At 46.7% G+C, this 21564-nt stretch overlaps 1 protein-coding gene across 4 annotated transcripts in view; it reads right to left on the minus strand.

The window, feature by feature from the left end:
- Positions 1–377: 377 nt before the first annotated feature.
- CLIC5 (chloride intracellular channel 5) overlaps positions 378–21564 on the minus strand; it is a 198011-nt gene continuing 176824 nt past the window's right edge. For 3 of the 4 annotated variants that reach the window (XM_060308963.2, XM_060308964.2, XM_030870546.3), the window contains 2 exons: positions 15428–15612; positions 7106–7996 (listed from right to left, as the gene is read on the minus strand). In XM_060308963.2, the coding sequence (XP_060164946.1) occupies positions 7829–7996; positions 15428–15612 (353 nt within the window). In that variant the 3' untranslated portion in view covers positions 7106–7828. Of the gene's footprint in view, positions 1264–7105; positions 7997–15427; positions 15613–21564 lie in introns of those variants that run through there. The other variant, XM_060308967.2, reaches the window with a different exon arrangement.

The following is a 21564-nucleotide window of genomic DNA, read 5'->3' on the forward strand; positions in this document are numbered from 1 at the left end:
CCTTTCTTTATATTGAAAATCTTTCCAAAACTTGAGTCTGGTTTACTTTCTGCATAAGTAACTGTAGCTCAGTGAACCTAATTGTGGGGCCCACAGTCATTCTCATTGCATCTAGATGTAGATTTCATTCAGTGTAGATGAGAAAGATAGGAGGCTGATGCGGAGGTGAATTGACTCCAAAATAGCCTGAAATTTACAAGACACCCCCCCAACACACACACACACACACACACACACACACACACACACACACACACACTCCTAGTATCCATGTGTTTTCTGGTGATCATCTCTTTCCATTAAAGACTACAGTGAGACCTTCCAACAGATTGAAGATTCCAATTGGCCAAAATGTCATTTCACTTGAAATAACCCTTTATTATTCATAAATACTCTTCATCAGGGATTTCATCATCTCATAGGCAAGAGGCCTTAATAACCCCTGGGGGAAACTGAGACTCAGAAAGGGACTTTATGCCAAGTCACATAGTAACTAAATGATGGACCTACGATTAAAATCCTGATCTCCTTGTTTTTAATCCTCAGCCTCCTACCTCTCTAGACTGACACCCCATGCCTTTCCCCACAAGGCAAAACTTACTGGGGACTCTGGTGATCTTACGCTACTAGACATAAGAGTAAAAAAGACAACGGCCCACAACACCTTTGAGTATATGAGATGCTCCCATCTCCAAGTCCACCTTTTGGAAACTCCTCTGGAACAAGGCGCAGTTCTCCTCAATGCCAAGCACAGTGATTGCCACTCGCATGCCCCTTGGTTTTGTCACGGCATAGGGAAGGAAACAAGATGCAGAGAGATGAAGACCCATGTTCCCAGCCCTTGGTCAGCCTGTAGAACAGACCCTCTGCACGCAAACAGTAGAAACACAGAACACCTCCTGGGTGAGCAAGCTGATGATCTAACTGGCTATTAACAGCAACAACAAACTTGGCTAATATACCACTTAGGATGTTTTGGCCACTCATAATAATAAACAAAGAAGCAATAAACATCCTCAAACAGTCTAGGATGTATCACAGGACAGAAAGTGCAGAGGTAGAACCAGTCTCAAGATTTGACATTTCAGCAGCTTGGGGTCCCATCGAGGACCCAGGCTCTCTCCACTCTTGTTGCATTTTGCAGTGTATTAGTGCCTTCACCTGAGGCTTGGCCCTCATGGTCTCCAGAGGGCAGCAGCGCTTCCAGACCTCACACCCACATTCCGAGGGAGCACCAGAGGCAGTGACTTAGGGAGTCACTTTCTGAAAAACAAGGAAATCTTTCTCAGCAGTTCCTGAACAAACCTCCCCTCACAACACTGGGTGAAACTTGGTCAAGAGTCAACTCTGAAACCAACCACAGCCAGGAGGACAGGCTCAGACCATTCATAATTCACTCCTGAACCTGGGGTTGGAACCATCCTCACCTGAGTCACAGGAGGGTGGGGAGAGAGTGGGCAGGTGGGGAGAAGGGAGGAATGGGGAAGTGGACTCCGACCCCATCAGAGATCGCCAGAGGAAGATAGGGGTGGTCGGGATGGAGAGATGACCACCAACAGTATCTGCTCTGAGCTGCCAGCTGCCTCTCCCACCAGGACTTATTCCCTGAGTCAAGGATCTGATCTCTTCCAAGGGATGAGAAGCTGTTCTGATAGAGCACGGAGAGCACAGAGGACTGCCAGGACCTTTGCACCTTTCAGCAGTGTGAATGCTCACAGAGGTCCTCCTCAGGTGCTACGTTGACTACAGGTAAATTCTTTTTTAAAATTTTATTTTAATAAATTAATTAATTTATTTTTTGGCTGCGTTGGGTCTTTGTTGCTGTGCGTGGGCTTTCTCTAGTTGCGGCAAGCGGGGGCTACTCTTCATTGTGGTGCAAGGGCTTCTCACTGCGGTGGTTTCTCTTGTTGCGGAGCACAGGCTCTAGGCATGCAGGCTTCAGTAGTTGTGGCTATTGGGCTCTAGAGCGCAGGCTCAGGACTTGTGGTGCACGGGCTTAGTTGCTCCGCGGCATGTGGGATCTTCCCAGACCAGGGCTTGAACCCACGTCCCCTGCATTGACAGGCGGATTCTTAATCACTGAGCCACCAGGGAAGACCCTACAGGTAAATTCTTACTGAGGATTCTGGGGACCTTCATCCAGAGTCAGTGACATGATGCTAAGGGTGGGAATTTCAGGCCAGGAGAGCTGATAGGGCGAGGCCACCGAGGGCCAAGAGAGAGCTTTGGGTGCAGATAGACCAGTCTTTTAAGGTGTTCCTTAAATCGCACCTACACTGTCACTGCTGGCCCACCCCCGGGGAACCATACACATAGGAAATTGAAATAAGACCCACGAAGGAACATCAGTATATTTTTTTCACCTGGGCCATGTACCATGATAGAATTTTTAGCCTTGCTAAAATAAAAATCTGTTTTTGGATGGCTGAGTCACAAGATTTTTGCTTTTCCTTCTGTTCTTCTTCCTCCTTTTTTTTTTCTTTTCTTTTTTTAATTGAAGTCTGGTTGATTTACAATGTCATGTTAGTTTCAGGTGTACAGCACAGTGCTTCAGTTTTGTATATATATATATATTCATTCTTTTCCAGATTCTTTGCCCTTATAGGTTATTACAAAATATTGAGTATAGTTCTCTGTGCTATACAGTAGGTCCTTGTTGGTTGTCTATTTTATATACAGTAGTGTGTATCCGTTAATTCCATCCTCCTAATTTATCCCTCCCCCCCCCACACCTTTGGTAATCATAAATTTGTTTTCTATGTCTCTGGGTCTATTTCTGTTTTGTAAATAAGTTCATTTGTATCTTTTATTTTTCAGATTCCACGCAGAAGCGATATCATATGATATGTGTCTTTGTCTAGCTTACTTCACTCAGTAGGATAATCTCTCGGTCCATCCATGTTGCTACAAATGGCATTATTTCATTCCTTTTATTACTTTTTTTTTAGCTGCACCGTGGGGCTTGCGGGATCTTAGTTCCCCAACCGGGGACTGAACCCAGGGCCTCGGCAGTGAGAGCACCAAATCCTAACCACTGTACCACCAGGGAATTCCCTATTTCATTCTTTTTTATTGCTGTGTAATTTTTATGTGCTTTTGATTTTTAAGAAGAATGAACATATTTTCTTTTACAATGGGAAAATAAAATAACGTTTGGGGAAAAAAGAGGTATTTCGTACACATTTCAAACAGCATAGGAAATCCCCACCTCCGGTAAGAAGTCTGATGATCGCCTTTGTAATATTTGAAAATAAACCAACTTTATTGGAATCAGTCAATATCAATCAAGACTGGAAAACAAATTTATGACTGGTTCAGGTTCATGAGGAAGACACTCAGCAATATCTTCATTAAAAGGCATTTTACATTATTAAGGCTTGAAAGCAAGACCTGCGATTTTATCACCACAGTTAAAGGTCCTGAGAAAATCAAGTTACCATCATTGGGAGTGTCTTTATAAAATGATACGTTTGATCTTTTATAAAAGCTAGGCTTCTTTTGCTAAATTAGTTAGCTCTCCAGCTTATAAAATGGGATAGGCAGGTGGTCAGGAAAGATAGACAAATTCAAACATCAGCTGGGTATTTTATATTTTAAATATATGCATAGTCAGTATTGCAAAATCTCTAATTATACATAAATACCTTAGACAACTGTATCCTTAAAATTGTATTTTGCCAAAAAAACAGATTGCTTTTAGAGAAACACAGATTAGCCCAAACCCTACAACGAGGCAACTTTAAATTTTAGTTTTGGTTGCAGAGGGTAGCATTGGATCCATTTCCTTGAGTAACATTAAGTAAGATTACGCACACTTTGGATCATACCTAATTACGAAATGAAAGGATACTGAAAGTAAACTGGGAGGAGAATACTGACAAAGGGAGAGGAAGATGCATTCATAGGAGGGCACGTGTTGTTTGGATTAAATGCCAAGAGCAGTGGATAGAAGCTAATGGGCCTTGTGTGCTAGAAGGGCCCCAAAGCCAATGACGTGATCACTTCTGTCCCAACATCAGAACCAGGATGCTTCACAGGCACACTCCTTTCTCTAATGCTTTAGGTTCTTTTTAATGTTACATAAGAGATAAGAAAGTGATCCCTTGTGAATCATCGAGCTTACTTTTAACCATGAGTTACTGCTTCATCTTTCCAAGGAGGAAGACACCGGCATCTTGATTCCCTCTGCTGTTGACCTGGCTCCTGGTCAGTGGAAATAGGAACCACAGACATACCTACTGGATGTCTTAGACCAACTTAATTTCAGACAGACTCTCCCTGCTTCCTCCTGATGGAAAACTTGCTGGGTAGACCTGCACTTTCCTGACTCTGCCTCCCTTTTAATTCTCTTTGTCCAGACCTTGCTGATTTCTAAGACTCTTAGATCTTCAGGGTCCATTCTGGGCATGATGCATTTTGCAACAATTCTAAGATGCTTGGTCTTGTCTTTCTGCAGAGTGGCCAGTGGGCACAGGTGTTGTGAGCTTCTGTTATTTCATTCAGTGCTAGAAAATTCAGCCCAGGAAACCTCACTCTTGCCATGGCCCCTTTCTAATGAAAAGATCAAACTCCTCAATGGCCCCACCAGCACGAGAAGTGAACGCTGAAGACGGTGCCATTTCCTAGGAAGCTGAAACCGGTTTGAGATCCTGCGGTCCAATAACCCAGTGGAGTGTGGGTTTCACTTTTCAACTCATGAGCTTGGTGCCAGGCAGCTGTATCCTTGTTCAAAACAAGACAGCCGTACTCATGCCTGTGATTCTGAATTGTCAGGTGATGAAGGTGTGCGATAGAAGGAACTATGCTCTGAATCAATCCAGATTTTACTGACCCAGCTCATCTTTTATAGCTATTAAAATCTTATCCCATACCCTCTCGGGGCCACCTGAGAGGCAGGCAGGACTGAGAAGATGGGTAAATTCAACACAGTCGTTCTGAGTATGATTCTTGTTTCTCCCCCACTATGCTACTCCACCAAAAAAGCCACAGTGATGTGAAAGTCGAAGGAGAGAATTAAATCCAGAGTAAAACAGGATCTTAACCCAAATAAATCCCCTTTCAGCATCATTGAAATGCTTTCTGAGGCATCGATATGCATTCCAGACCAATGACAAAGGTCACCTCCCATCTTAACACTCTGGAGTTCAGGGTCAAACTGCAGACCATCAATACTCCCTGAGTTGGTTCTGGGGACACCTAAGGACGTCTCCACACTGTTGCTGGGAGATGATAAGCTGTGTACATGACAAGGTCATGGCCAAAACCCGGGGAGGCTGAAAGATCTGGAGAAAAATCTCTTTGGAAAAAAATAATCATAAGGCAATATTATTATTATGTAAAAATATTCTGATAAATCTGGTCATAGACATTAAAGCTTTAAATCAATAGTCAGTTGCATCCCATGATAATCTCCTGTTGCAAGAAAAAGATAGTCCTGGATTGAGTACCAGGAAGTGCTGTCCATCTATCACTCCTCTCCCTATTCTACGTGGTTACTGTCCCAACCTCACCCCCTTGCCTTAATATTGTTATTTATGTAAAACGAAGTCAACCACAGAAAGAACATCTAGAACCAACAATGTGGATTTGGTTTGGCTTGTTTGTTTTTAAAGGCTGGGTTTAAAGACTCACCAGTTGCTGAATTCTGAATATCAAAGCAGAGCCTTGGGGTGCAAAAACTCCTCTGGGGGAGCTACTCCACTTGAGCTTCTCCTGTTTTCTCTGTCGCTGGCTGGCTATGCTTCTCAGATGTGCTTTAAGAAAAGCGCCTCTCTGGGTCTCAGGAAAGTAAACTGCCTCTTAGATCATCACGCTTGTGCTGTGACGTTGAGGGAAGGATTTCTGGGACAATAGGATTTCACACTACGTAAAAGGCCTTTGGGATCATTCAAGCTTTCACCTCCCAGGAGGCCAGTTTGGGGCTCTTCCCTACAGTCAAAAGGACTGTCTCCTTACCAGTTCTTTTCAAACATCTCCAGGGACAAAATTACCAGGGAGTCTGTGGAAAGGTTCGCTTAGAGGTGAAAATGCATCAATTCATTCTGCGTTTTGAAAGGTCTCAGGCTTATAGGATGTCTTGCTGAGAAACGTCGTCTTCCTCCCTGGGCTAAAGGAGACCCTCCTGCTTCTTCTCCTTGGCTCTGATCAGGGGGCCCTTTTATCTCCAGAGATCCCTGGAGGCAGGTAGGTCCGGGGATTGCTTGGGTTAGAATCTGGTGATGTTTCTACAGGAAGGCCCTGTGCCGTCCTGCCCTCACTGACCAGTGAGCCAAGTCCTGGGGCTTTCGGGCACTTGGGAGCCTCTCTCTCCACCAACAGGCAACACAGAAGGAAGGATTGTTGGAGGTGAGGGTCTGTGGCGGGTGGACTTTCTCCCAGGGTGTTCACGAGAAGAGGGAGCTGATGACTAGCTCATTTTTCTTTGTTTCCTCTGCACAGGTCCCCGTGCTCAAGCTGGGTGAGCTTTTAAGGAGGTGAAATTCAAGGAGAATGACTACAGAGCGAAATATTAGCTAAAAAACAGTTTCTTCTTTTTCATCTTGCAGTTGAGTCAGATGGTAGGAAAATTTACCCAGATGTGTATGTATTTTCTGTTCGAGTTTAAACCACATGGTTTCCCAATCAGAAAGGCCCATGGACCTTATTCCTAAGGCTCCGTGATCAAGCCACCTCCTAAATGTATCTGTCACCCATCAGAGGCTACAGTTGATTCAGAGAGCACCCGGCTTAGCAGACTCACATCCAGGAACAACTTGAAGAGACCGGACAGTCATTTTTGGCCAATTCTTGGATTTTGGTGGGTAGTTACATGACATCACCAGTTCAAGACTTACTTAGATCATAAGAGAGAAGACCTATCTAAAAGATTCCTGGGAAACATTGAGTCCTAAAGGACTTGTTTTTAATCCTCACCCATCCCTCCACCCCCCCACTCCCATCCGCTTTCTCAGAGACCAAAATTCCCTCGTGGATAAACACAGTCAAACCCAGGCATGTAATCTCCAAGGAAACCACTCCCGTAAGCAAGCAAACCCCATGGCTGGTAGACCCCTTGGGCCTTTTGGCATTGACACTGTTCCCCTCCCCTCCCCTTCCCAGTCCCCCCAGCTTGGAATTACATGCCAATTGCCCTTCCTGGCAAGGCCTGGACAGATAAAAATGGAGATCAGCATCAAGCCAGGTACCTGATAGCATCAGACTGCGCCTGGCACTGCAGCAAACTGAGACTGTGTCTGAAATAGTTTTCCAATCTGGCCTTCAGTGCCCGAAGGGACAGGAGTGCCAGAAAGTGGTGAGTGACTGGAGGTGTGTCTGCCGGATGCCCAAATGGACACCTGCTCCATTCTTTCCATTCACTCTCTGTCTCCCCCTAAAAAGCGCTGCATCTCTTTCTAATGAGAACTAAGATGGCGTTTGGCCTTGGCCTTGGAGTTACTGACAAAGAGGTGAGTGGACGAGGACAGGGTGTTGCACGTGTCTAACACAGCCTAGGAGATATTTTGATATTGGCAAAAGGGGCCAGTGGCAATCCCACAGACGGGTTCGTTCTCCCGCACTGACCCCAGATACACTGAACCCAGCCCAGGCCCGAAAGGCTGAGAGCTTGACGGTTCCTCTCATTTCTGCTTGCAGGTTCCTGCCTGATCAGATGGGGGTGGTGCCGACCTTCATCAAAGACAGCAGGCTGGGGTTCCAGTGATGCCAGCAAGATGCGGCCTGATAAAAACAGAAGTTTCTGGAGGTGCCGTGGAAAAGGAGTCCGTGAAGCTGGAGTCCTTGGGGAGATGGTGAGTCTTTCTGCAGCAGTGATGGGGCAAGACGGCCAAGTTCAGGATCGGCTGAGGCGCTTGGCCACATCCGCATAGGCCAACTCAATCTCACTGTCGGCCGCGCAGGTGTTGGTGAACTCGTCCCGGGCATAGGCGTTCTTAAGGTACCGCCACAAGCCCGTCATCTCAGCCGGGAAATCGTAGTTGCGGTATTTCTTGGCCACAGTCTACAACAGAGATGGCAGGATGGAGATGGTGTTAAAGCGTGAAACAAACCACCGGGAAGGTGTTAGTGGTGTGACCGAGTGTGTGCACAGAGGGAAGACCCTCCAGGCATCCCAAGGGGCCAGCAGCAAGATGCTTGTCATACAAGGTGGCAGTGCTGCCTTTTTAATGCAATTTATTTTATTTTATATTTTATTTATTTTTATTTTATTGTATTTTCTCAAGCAAATATAATTCGCCCTTTGACTTAGTAATTCTGCTTCCAGGGATTTTTTTCCTTAGGAAATACCATGGGTGTACAAGAAGAGTTAGCTACACACATAGGACCGTAGGACTATTTGGAATAGCAAAAAATGGAATCCGACACAAATGTCCAGCAACACGTGAATGGATAAATACGTTATCATACATATCTGGAGAGCCATGAAAAATGATGCTGCGGGGAAATCCCAGTGACTTGGAAAACGCTTCAAGAGAGGCCGTTAAGTTTGAAGTGTAGTATGAGGCATTTGGAGGAATATGTAGGATGACTAGAAGTATACACACCAATCTATTCCCAGTGGTTATGTCTGCTTGATTGAATTATAGACAACCTTTTTTTTTCTTTTTTCCCCATCCACTTTGCTTTACTAAGCATCCTTATTTACAGAAGAGAATACAAAGCATAAAACGTAAGTTAGGTATAGCAATGTATATGGAGGTTCAGGGTATGTGGGAGTGAACAGACAGTGATTTCTGTTCTCTCCTTAGCTTACCACACTCGGGGCTGTGGACTTGGGCATTCTGGGGAAGTGGTGTTTGTGTTGAGAGACACAGTAGCATAGTGGTTAAAAGCGTGGGCTCTGGATCCCAGCTGACTGGATCTGCAATCCTGACCACACTACTTGACAGCTGTGTGACCTTGGACTAGTTACTTAACTTCTCTGAGCCCCAAATTCTTTTCCTCTAAAATGGAGGTAATAAGACGAGCTACCTTGGAGTAATAAATCAGTTAATACACATAAAATGATTGGGGGTGTGGGGGGGCTGGCTCATACTAAGTGCTCAATAAAGATGACCTGTTGTCAGAATTCACTGAGACCCACCTTTTGCCCACTGCATGCATTCCTTCCTAGGTAGGGGCTGCGTGGTCTCTTTAATAAGGTCTCTCTAGCCAGGGAGGGCTTCAAAGACGTGAGACCTGTGAGTCACAGGGGGTCTCACACTCGGAAGGGCCCTGCTCTTGGTTTAACACTCTGCTGTCAACGTCTGGAAACTGACGACTTTTTTAACGGGCACCCTTTTAGTTTCGCTGGGCACTGGGGCCTCACATTGACTAGTCTTGCCTCTACCCCTCGGGAACTGGGGAGGAGAGAGCAAAGAGTAGCCTCTCTCCTACACCACTGCCTTCTGACTCCTTTCCTTGCTTTCTTTTTAAAGAGGTCACCAGATCACTGGCCCAGGGATCCTCCCACACAGGGAACCCCCCAGACCAGCCACTCCGGGCTTTCATCTTCATCTGGGCGCCAGTGCTGTGCCGGGTTCCCCAGAAAGCAGTTCTGAGTGAGGGACACCGATGACCTATTGTGTGAACAGCTCAGTCGCATAGACACGACCGCGTTCCAGGGAGGATGCATTTCCCCGCTCCGATCTCCCGCATCGGCTTTGAACTTCCATTACGGCCCTAAGCTCTATTCTACTCCGAATCACAGTCAGTTCATATCCCCCCCTCTTTTCCCTAGCTTGTGAGCAGTATGAGGACAGGAACCACAGCTTCTTCATTTCTGTCTCCCTTGATAACCTCAATAATGCTGTTGATAAGAGTAACAACAATAGCAAACATCTATTCCCTCTGTGCTCTGCACCAGGCACTGCCTTAAGCACTTGGCAAGCTACTGAAATCCCTAAATAACACTACAAGGAAGAGTGTGTTATATTCCCATTTTACAGATGAGAAAAATAAGGCAGAGAGAGGTTAAACAAGCAGGGAGGGATTCAATAAAAAGTTGTATTTAATCTTTACCATCTTGTTATCCGAACATCAGACAGAGTGCATCTAGTGTCAAACGTATATGAACACTTAACTTTAAAGCCTGCAGATCCTTTGCAATGAGCAAACTGGAGTCACAAGAGATTTAGTGGTTTATACAATATTACACAGGAAAATAATTCAACCAGTATCTGTTATCTATAATTTTCTATTAATCACTAATATTTATTACAGTCTCTGCTGTCTAATCCAATTCTTTCCACTTTGCCACTCAGCCTTACGTAAATGATAAAGGAATAGCTCTACTCAGAATCCCTCCTGTGCCAATTATTCAGCTACTGTTGCTTTATCTCCAGACCTACCGGTGTAGCTGTACCGGCTTCTTGGTGATGCTGGGACTGGGACTGCAAACCTTACCTCTGCTTTGCCGGCAACTCCCCTGAGGCTATGACAACAGGGGGTGCTAGAGAGAGGCTGTGCGACTGGAAGAGGGAGCAGGGACTGGCCCCTTCCTGTGGGTTTCCTGTTCCTATGAGAGTCTCCTTTTCTCCAATAGCAGCAGCTGAATCCAGTTTGCCATTCTGCAAACGCTCACAGGACCCGTGTCCTCACACCAGCTCAGAGAGGCCAGCACACAACAGTGAGCCCACCACCGAGCTTGGTCCCAGCCCCACAGGCCTCTCTGAACCCAGTCCTCAGCCCCAGCTAAGCAGCACCCCACCTCGGAGGTCCAAGGTGTAGCTCTGTGGGATCCCTCATGGAGTTCTAGGGGTTTTTTGTTCTTTAATTTATTTTGTTGAAGTGTAGTTGACTTACAATGTCGTGTTCATTTCTGCTGTACAGCAAAGTGACTCAGTTATACATATATATTACACATTCTTTTTCATATTATTTTCCATTATGGTTTATCCCAGGATATTGAATAGAGTTTCCTGTGCTGTACAGTAGGACCTTGTTGCTTATCCAGTCTATGTACACTAGTTTGCATTTGCTCATCCCAAACTCCCAGTCCGTCCCGCCCCCACCCCTGCCCTTGGCAACCACACGTCTGTTCTCTCTGTCTGTGACTCTGTTTCGTAGATAAGTTCATTTGGGTCATATTTTAGATTCCACATATAAGGGATATCATATGGTATTCATCTTTCTCTTTCTGACTTGCTTCACTCAGTATGATAATCTCTAGGTCCATCTATATTGCTGCAAATGGCATTGTTTCATTCTTTTTTATGGCTGAGTAGTATCCCATTGCATATACATATGTACATATACGTATACACACACATATATATATTACATCTTCTTTATCCATTCATCTGTCAATGGACATTTTAGGTTGTTTCCATGTCTTGGCTATTGTATAGCTCAAGTTTGGATCATCCCAACCTCTTCCCTCTGCCCTGCTGCCCCGAAGGAGGAACCTCAAGGGACATTTTGGCTTCCTAGTTCTTAGTACTTCTTCATATGAAATTATCTCGGTTAAAATAACTGGTTTGGGGTGGTCACTACAGAAGCCACCTGGCAATGTGTGTCTAGCATAGGTGTGGCCGATAACACAGGGGATGGAATCAGGGTCCTTCGACAGAACCCTCTGCTCACTGCAAGACGGCGGCTCCTTGGGTTTGCTCGCGAACCTACAGGAAAGGCTGTCTTGGGTAATGAGAAAATCCATGCAGGGCTGGAGGTTCCACCAAGGGACACAGCTGGAAATTGCCAGAGTGAATGAAAAGGGCCCATACGATGCAAAGCGATGCAGCCCCTGTGGAAAACAGTATGACGTTTTCGCAAAAAATCTAGAACTAGAACCACCGTATGATCTGGTAATTCCACTCCTGTTTATACCCTAAAATAACAAGAACAGTATTTCAAAAAGATACATGCACCCCAGTGTTCATAGCAGCACTATTTACAAGAGCCAAGACATGGAAGCAACCCAAGTGCCCATCAACAGATGAATGGATAAAGAAGATGTGGTCTATATACAATGGAATATTACTCAGCCTTAAAAAAGAATGAAATAAAAAAATAATAATAATTTAAAAAAAAAAGAATGAAATAATGCTATTTGCAGCAACCTGGATGGCCTTGGAGGGCATTATGCTAAATGGAAGAAGTCATACAGAGAGACACAAATCATGTGTGTTATCATTTATATGTGGAATCTAAAAAAGGGAACAAACTAGTGAATCTAACAGAAACAGATTCATAGATACAGAGAACAGACTAGTGGTTACCAGAGGGAAGGAGCAAAATAGAGGCTAGGAGATCAAGAGGCACAAAATACTACGTATAAAATAAGCTACAAAGATGTACAATACGGGGAATACAGCCAGTATTTTATAGTTAACTGTAAGTGGAGTATAACCTTTAAAAATCATGAATCACTATGTTGTACACCTGTAACTTACATTGTACATGAACTATACTTCAATTTAAAAAATGGGAAAAAACAGAAAGAAAAAGCCCACAATGAGGTCAAGGCATCGATCAAAAAATATTTTTCAAAAAAAAATATTTTTCAAAATTATAAACTGATCCGTGGGGCAGCCTCAAGTCTCTACGTGCTGGAATGCATTTTCAAGTTTTTAAAGCATATATATATAATGTGAGCTTGAAAACGGCAGAGATGCACCTTACGAATATATATTTGTATTTATATATATAGCTCCCTTCCTGTTTGCTTCAGCAGCTGAACAGGTCCCTGTGCCACGTGAGGGTCCAGGGGCCGAGGGTCCCAGGGGCAGCCACAGGAGTCCCGTGTGTCCCTCCCTGCCCGGAGGGACCATGACCTTGGCCAGAGCAGGTTCTTTCCTCACACGTTGGCTTGTGTGGGGAGATGAGAATAGAAGGCAGCCAGGCAACGAAAGTTCAAACCAGGCTGTCCGTGAGCAGCGGGGCCAGAGCAACTCAGCCTCCAAGGATGCAGACATACCGAAGGAGAGCCAATGAGAGAGAGAGGGAGAGGACGCGCACGGCAGAAGCTCTGACGTCCGCAGGAACGTCCATGCTCATGTTCTGAATTTGCTTTCATATGAAAACAGTTAGCTTCCCCAGCCCAGATTAAGTCTTGGCGTCTGAAGCCAAAATGGAGGTCTGACTTGGCTGCCCCTTCGCGCTTTCCACACTTCAGAGGTTTGCCAGGGCTCTGGGATCTGATAAGCTGGGTCAGCAGAAATCCAAGAAGACGGGAGGTGAGGCCCAGCCTTTGTCCCCTCGCGGGCCATCCTCCCTCTGATCCCCAGCTCCTCCAAGTAAATGACACACTGAACTTCATCCCAGGACAGGAGTGTAACTTAGTCGTCCAGGGCTGGAAGGAACTGGAGAAACCAGAGGATGAAGCTTGAGGCCTGGAAGATCCATTTGTTCACCTGATCAGACACGTGGTTCTTGAGTGGGTGGTCAACCCACGCGTGAGTGACAGGAGGAGGGACGGAAGTGAGGGGAAGAGGCGAGGAGGAATGTAATCCACATCTCTTCTTTTGGGCATGAGAGAAATGATTCCCCCAAAAGAGTAAAAGGCCTGGCCCAACTGCTGCTGCACCCACGGGACCAGAACTTGGGTCTCCGGACTTCTAGAACAGGGTTCTTTCCATTACCTCATTCTGACAGTGTGACTGATAGAATCATATCACGCCTAATGGTGCCACTTTTTCCTCAGGAAATGAGAACAAAAGATGTTTTGGAGGTGGGGAGGGCGTGCAGTAATGAATAACTTCAAAGACATAGCTTGGCTGGACCTACCAGTGACCATTGGCTTGGCCCAAACCCAAAGTGTCTTCTTATTAATAGACTGAATTTGCTCTGCCCATCAGCCCTGGCAAGCATGATTCTGTGCCAGCCTCCAGCCCTGACGTGTCCCGCAGGAGCACCGGTGTGTGCACAGCTAACATTTCAACTCAAGCTGGCGTGTGTTCTGATTGGAGGGCTCTGATTTCCAGCTCAGGACATCAGCTGAAAACCAGTAGGCAGATATCCAGCTGATAAATGATTGAATCTGGTTCTCCTTAGTGACAGGTGGAAAGAAACTGGGGATCACAAGCTAGGTGATCAAATGGTCAATCAATGAGTATTTATTAAAGGGCCACCATGTACCCACCATCATGCTTGGAGAAGACCTGTCCTCACAGAGCTTTTTGTCTGAGACAATAAGATATTAACACATATAAACGTAGAGAGCAGTCTAGCTCTACGATCACACTGTAATTTTCTCTGGTCTGGTGAGAGTCAGAAAAGGATGTGATAGAAAACAAACTATGGTTACCAATGGGGATAGTTGGGGGGCGAGGGGTGGAGATAAATTAGGAGTTTGGGATTAACATATACACACTACTATATATAACATAGATAGACAACAACAGTATAGCACAGGGAACTATACTCCATATCTCGTAATAACCCATAATGGAAAAGAATCTGAAAAAGAATATATATATATAACTGGATCACTTTGCTGAACATCCGGAACTAACACAACATTGTAAATCAACTATACTCCAAGAAAGATGATTTTAAAACAAACAAATAAAATGGTTAAAAAAATAAAAATGAAAAAAAAGGATGTGACAAGAAGTATTAGTGTAGAGAAATGTGGGAGACACAACTGCTGTCTTCAAATGAGACGAAGAGAGCAGCCCTGTTTCGTGTTGCTCCAGAGAACCAAGGGAGCAGGGAGGCACGTTTGGGCTCCATATAAAGAAGGATGGTTTAATAACTGGAACCGTCCAAAATAGTAGGGCTGGCTCGGTAGGCAGAGGGCTCTTCATCATCAGAAACGTGCAGTCACAGCTGCACAGAAGCCTGTCACAGACACACAGGAAGGGGTCCACTTTGGGGTGGGAGATTAGGGTGACCTCAGAATTTCCCCCTTCTTTCCAATTCTCAGATCCTAAGGCTGGTATAGGAAAGGATTACACTGCAGGTTAACCGTGATCAGTAAGTGCAGCAGTAGCAAGAAAATCCAGCTCTTCAACTGGTAGATGAGGAAGGTGGCTGCCTGCCCCAGAGAGTGGCTACAGGGAATCAGAAGGTGCATCTGCCCACAAAGAAAACATGCATATGAGGGCACGCTTAATAGAGATGTCGGGGTGGAGGTGTGGCCAGTGAAAACCTATGAGGAAGAGGTAAGGAAGAGGCCTGTGGAGTGACAGGACTATATATAACAGGACAATAATAGCAACTATTATCTATCGAGCCCTTACAATATGGCAGGAACGTTCAGGCCACAGTTAGTCTCCCAACAGCCCTAGTTAAACAATACATGCCTATGTTACAGGTGTAACCTGGAGCTCAGAGAGGCTACACAGCCAGCATGCCGCGGAGGCTGACTTGGGGTCCCGGTTCGCGTGACTTCCGAGCTCTGACTCTCCGTCAGCAGGCGGCACTGCCCTCGCCTCACCTCCACAGGTGACCCGGGCCTTTGATGGAGCTGGACCTGGGGAGCGTCTGCAGATAGATTAAGCGTTTTTACCTTGACCACATGGAGCTTGGGCAGCAGGTTGCAGTCGGCCAGGGTCAGCTCGTCTCCATCCAGGAACTTGCGCCGGGAGCCCTTGTCATCGTCCCCGCAAGTGCTGGAGTCGATCTCCTCCGGCAGAGGGGTGCTCAGGTAGTCATCCAGTTTCTTCAGTGCCTTGGTCAGGCCTCGCTCAAGGGCTGGCGTGGGACAGCAAAAGAAGTGTCTTTAGTCAACCTTCCTGCCGCTGGAGACAGCCACGGGGTCTTCAGAGCAAAGGAGCTTATCCAGAATCCTGTCCGCCTCATGATACTGATTCCCCCCATACTACAGAGTACCTGACAGCCACGTACACGATGCCATAGAAGAGTATTAAACAGCCTGAAAAAGCAAACCTTAACCAAACAATAAACATTTGCTCATCCTTTTTTTTTGGAAAAGATCATATAAATACAGAAATACAACCATCAGGATATCTGTCAAAGCTTGTACAGTTCCTCTCCAACAGATGCCATAATAATTGTCAGTTTTCACTTTCTTCTTTTGCTCATCTAAATCTTGCCGATATTCCGCAATCAACCCGCATAATAAGTTTGTAGAAAGAAAGAACTATTAAATAAGTAAACAACAACTGCAGAGAGGTCCTAGGACAGAGATAGGCACCAGATTTGGGGGCAGCCTTAGCTATGGCTAACCCAACCTCAGGAGGAGAGGTGTGAAGGCTTCCAGGAAGACATGACATACGACAGTGAGCACCCATGTCCGGGGCTGCCCCCAGGGAACCAGCGGGTATCAAAGAGGCATCCTTGAATTTAATCTAGAGGGGTTGTTCTAAAAATCAGAACGGTCCAAAATGGAATGGCCAACGCACCGGGCAGCAGGCTCCACCAGAAATGTGCAACCCTGCCTGCATGGAAACCTGTCGCGGATACAGCTCAAAGGGTGAAAATCCGAGGGAAGACAATGCGGCAGAAGATTTTTCCTGTCTTGCCCCAGTGATTATCTAGCAAATAATTCACTTACGTATAAGAACAGAACAAAATACTCGAAAGAGCAGCTATAGAAAATCACTATCACTCAGAGTCATTCCACCCGAAATCTCACCGACCACTCCAGTCAGAGAACCCTAACCTAGAACCTGTCCACCGGAGCGCTGGAGGAGATGGCTAGCCAGGTCATTGGCCAATGCACCTGTCATCAGCCCACCCTCCAATGACTGTTTTTTCCAGACTCTAGTTTAGAGATTGACACCGAGACAGTGGGAATCAGGCTGGATGTTAATTTCAGCAGCTAAAAGGAGGGAGCTGCCTCTGGAGGAAGAGCCCAGAGGACTGTGCTCTCGCTCAGATTTTCCCCAAATGTGACTTCTGTTAGCTCCTCCTCGCATAACCCGTGTTTGTCTTTTCATAGAAAGACTTTGTCTGAGACAATGAAACGACACCAGCCCAAGATACATCAACTGAACGCTTACTGGAACATGTGAAAACAGGCTGGAGGTTGGATGTGGTTTCTCAACACTTCCTTCTCCCTGGCATTTGAACTTGGACTTCATCATCTGCTTTGTGTTTCCAGTTTGGGAGAACAGAGTGAGCGGGGCTGGGAAAAATGCTTGTATTCCCCTTAGTAATTGTCTAGACTGGGATGGGACGGCAAGCCTATGCAAGCGCACCAGCAGAGGGCGCCAACAATACTTCTTAGCACCCCAGCTCACCCCCACTGAAGCAGCTGTGATTTATACTGGGTCTCTTTGCTTCCACAAATTCCGCTACCCCTTTCATTATGGAGATGATGACAAAATCTTGATTCTAATGGAGAAAGGAAAAATCGGATAGAATGCCTGCTGAAATGTGATGAGCTGATATCACCCGAGGGAAAGAGACATTGATGGGATACGAGACATTGCAGGTTCTAACTCCAAATGCCCCCAGACACCTGAGCAGGTCCCTGCCCGAGTGCCCAGTCTTGGAAACGTGAAACTTGGTAAGAGAGGCCTAGAACAGCAACGGAAGCTCTTTGGGAGGATAGTTCTGGAGAAATTTCAACTCTCTCTCCAGCCGTCTCTTAAGGTGGAAGGGTAAAGTTTGGCAATGGGCAGGGTCATTGCCTTATGTTACAACGACGACACGCCACGTAACATATCAAGTCACGATGTTCTGAGGACATCTTCCGAGTGTCAGTTGCATCACTCGTGTTTGTGCATTTTTGATCAGGAACGTGAAGGCCAGAGTTGGCGATAATCACGGTAGAGAAAAGAGGAGACGAGGCAGCAGGGAAGGGCCCATGTGACAGAGCTAACCCTGTGTTTAATTTTTGACCCCTCCCAGGGTGAATTTGCTGTGATGCTGCTGAGGCTTACCCTCCAAGGCCTTGAACTTGACTTTTCAAATTCCCTATTTATTGTATTGGCTTCCGACTCCACAAATCCTGGAAATGACCCTGATCCTGGCATTTACGAAGTGTGACGGTGGGCAAGTTCCTCAACCTCTCTGAGCATCGCTTTTCTCATCTCAACTGCAGGATTAAAAATCCCTAACTCTCATAAGGCCATCGGGAGGATTAACTCAGCCAATGCGGGGAAAGTGCGTCATAACTCAGCCAATGCGGGGAAAGTGCGTCACGCAGTGCCTGGCTCCTATTAGGACATCAGTTAATGACACTTACTGCCATTATGTTACCAAACGTGGCAGTCACTCCTGCTCTGTCCCTCACCCCACACTCTTGGTCAGTATATTCCTCAAAAAATCCGAGGTACGGCAGAGCACGAGAGATTCTAAGCTCCGATTCTGAAGCCCAGTCCCTAGAGGAGGAAATTCAATGGCCTGCAGCTTGGCTTCTCTTACTGACTGAATGTCCAGACACAGCCCTGTCCCTTACCCTCCCTCGGGATCCTTCTCGGTGACAAGCCGTGCTGAGAGGCAGGGCCAGAGGGAGATAGGAGTGCCTGTGTGCTAACACACTGCTGTGTTGTTGAATGACAAAGACCAGCGCCAATACATTCTCTGCTGCTTCTTTCCCCCCTACCTGCCAACTCATTCCTTCTTCTGACCCCCGCTCAATCTGGCATCCATAGAATTTAATGATCTCTTTTGGCTAATGGTACCCAGGTCATGAAACCGTTGCTGTTAAACTTTCTGCTCTGGTGAGAGTGAAGGGGATGTGAAAGAAACCAGAGCGACAAGAAGATGTTAATTCCTTCTGTGTTGGCATTTGAAACCCTCCCTCCAAAAGACTTCCTCTGAGTAGCAGGACAGCGTTGGGCGGGGAGGGAGGGGGAACCTCAGAGAGCAGCAAGCAAGCCTGAGGCCAGGGGACCCCGAGACCCCTAACGTCCCAGGCACTGGATGGATCCCCAGTCCTTGAACTGCTTTCCTCCCCTCGCCACCCGACCCTTCCCGTAAAGATTTATTCCGTGCCACGCACAAACACACTGGGTGAGATATGAGATGAGGAAACAAGGGGAATAGTTTGTAAATATTCTCAGCCATAAATAAATCTCAAATTTATTTGTCTCTTTTTTAAGGAGGAAAAAAAAAATCCACCCATTCCATGATCACTTCCAGATTCACTGAGGTTGATATTACATAAGACCCAATATTGTTTTCTCTTCGTAGAGAAATGATGACTTGGAAACGGCAATTTGAGTTAAGAAAATAATATACTCTTACCCGGGCATGGAGGCTGAATGGGGACCGGGGAGCCAAGACTCAGCCTCCAACGAGCTCTTGCAAGCAGGGCCCAGCCCGGGTTTGCTGGCACGCTTTGTGCAGCGGGGATATCAAGCAGCAAAGAGCCACGCAGACCCCGGGGGCTCAAAATTCGCTTGGAGCTGAGCGATGTCACAGGTGGCCTTTGAAAGGACAGGAGCAGCCCTGTGGGCCCAGGTTGCTATGTTTTCAGTTTCTCGTGTGTTATTTTTCTCTGGCACGTGAACTTGCAGACAGGTAAGAACCAGGGGTCCACCTCTGATCATGGTCCGCAGCCTGGATGGGGGTCTGTTCACCTCTCCCATGGAGAAGGAGATGGTGGTCACTGGGAGCCTACCCCAGAGCGGGCACCCTGGACCCTGCTGCGTTCCTTTCCCTGCTCAAAACCTGTTCCCCAGCACCGGCACGAAATACTCTCACTGATGTTCTGAAGTGGACCAGGGGTGCTTACGCCGCTGATCATTTAAAAACACAACGATGTTATTGAGATGAGAGTTATTATTCATCCCCATTGAACAGATAAAGACATTGTGTCTTAGTCCCATCCAAGGCACACAGGCCTGTGCCAGCAGGCTGTCCAAACGACTCCTGGGGCGTACCATGAAAAAACGTACCTTGTTTTTTGTTTGTTTGTTTTGCGGTACGGGGGCCTCTCACTGTTGTGGCCTCTCCTGTTGCAGAGCACAGGCTCCGGACGCACAGGCTCAGCGGCCATGGCTCACGGGCCCAGCCGCTCCGCAGCATGTGGGATCTTCCCGGACCGGGGCACGAACTCACGTCCCTGCATCGGCAGGCGGACTCTCAACCACTGTGCCACCAGGGAAGCCCCCTTGTTTTGTTTTTAACCGCTTTGCTCTTCCTGACAAGCTCCCAACGCGTGGGTCGTGGGAAAACGACAACTTTAATTTAGTCCATTCTGGATTAGAATCTAGTTGATGTAATAATCTCAATAGTCCCTCTAGGGAATTCTCAGTCTCTTTTGCATTAAAAATGCTCAGTTACTCAGAGAGCCTGCTCTCCCGTGCGCTTCCCTGTGAGTAAATGGGGAGTAGGTATGTGAGGAGGACCCTGGGACCTCCTGGCACTGGGGAGATGGGAAGCCTGAGGTCTGTCGGGTGGGCGGCTTGGGGAGGCTACCACAGGGGCTCTGTCTCTTCTCAGTGACGCTGACGCTCCACATCCTTCCAGAGTAGCCGTGGGGATGTTGACCCTTGGGTGGTGGTCAGAGGTGGAATACTCCTTGCCTCTGCCCGAAACTTTGATTGGGAAGAATACCCGAGCAAAGCACCCCATGGGGCTCCCCAGACACGTCTCTGGTTCCCTTTCTCCCTGCCTCGCTGTCCTCCTTCATCCCCAAAACCCCTGTTTCCGTTTCCTACGTCCAAGATTCCATCAACCACAGAGCAGCTATCCTCCCTGTGAGCTGAGTCCTCCAGGCCTGGCTCCTGACGTGAAAAAATTGAGAGAGAAAAAGGCATCTAGGACATTTTAAGACAATAGCTTGGCTTGCAAGGCTACTGTCTTGTTGAAAATGCCATTTTGAATATCAGAAGCTAACTATTAAATTCTTTTTTTCTTTCTTAGAATTCCTTCTATAGAAACCCTCATCTCTCATGGAGTTGATGGAGGCCTAGGACAGATTAGAGTTATGTACTCAGGAAAATATTTTCAAAATAGTAATCCTATCATATGAATTAAAAGCAAAACGAGGATTTAAAACCAGGGCTGCTGGATTCTAAAACTTAAGCTTCTTCTACTCTGCAAGGCCACGTCTGGATGCTATGCGCTGGCCCACTGCTCCTTGGGGGTCCACCCAGCCTGCCGTCTTCCTTCCATACTGCAGACCTTTCTCACGTACCCTTATCCTCTGACAAGAGTGTGGCTGTCAGGATACCATTCCTCATGTCCTAGCTTCCAGCTTTTTTTTTTTTTTTGCGGTACGCCGGCCTCTCACTGTCGTGGCCTCTCCCGTTGCGGAGCACAGGCTCCGGACGCGCAGGTTCAGCAGCCGTGGCTCACAGGCCCAGCTGCTCCGCGGCATGTGGGATCTTCCCGGACCGGGGCACGAACCTGCGTCCCCTGCAACGGCAGGCGGACTCTCAACCACTGCGCCACCAGGGAAGCCCTAGCTTCCAGCTATTTGATAACGTATTTGTACTCTGCTATTAACGGGTTGATTTTAGCCATAATCTTTGGTGCTCTCGGTAACCAGGATTGGCTCTAGAAGGAGTAATCTCTGAAGAGAGAGCCTACCAGGGCCCTTTACATCATTCCTCAGTAACAAATGGGAACTCTGCCTGTACTCGGGGCCAGTGCTGTCCCATTGCCTCAGTGACAGCAAAACATCTGGGTGAAGAAAGAAATACATTTGGGTTTCGCCTATGAAGGAAGAAATATCTAGATATTGAGAAGTATCTGGCTGACTGAAGTTTTTATTTTCATCTTCTC

Source organism: Globicephala melas, chromosome 11 (genome assembly GCF_963455315.2).
Source record: "Globicephala melas chromosome 11, mGloMel1.2, whole genome shotgun sequence".
Classification (NCBI taxonomy): domain Eukaryota; kingdom Metazoa; phylum Chordata; class Mammalia; order Artiodactyla; family Delphinidae; genus Globicephala; species Globicephala melas.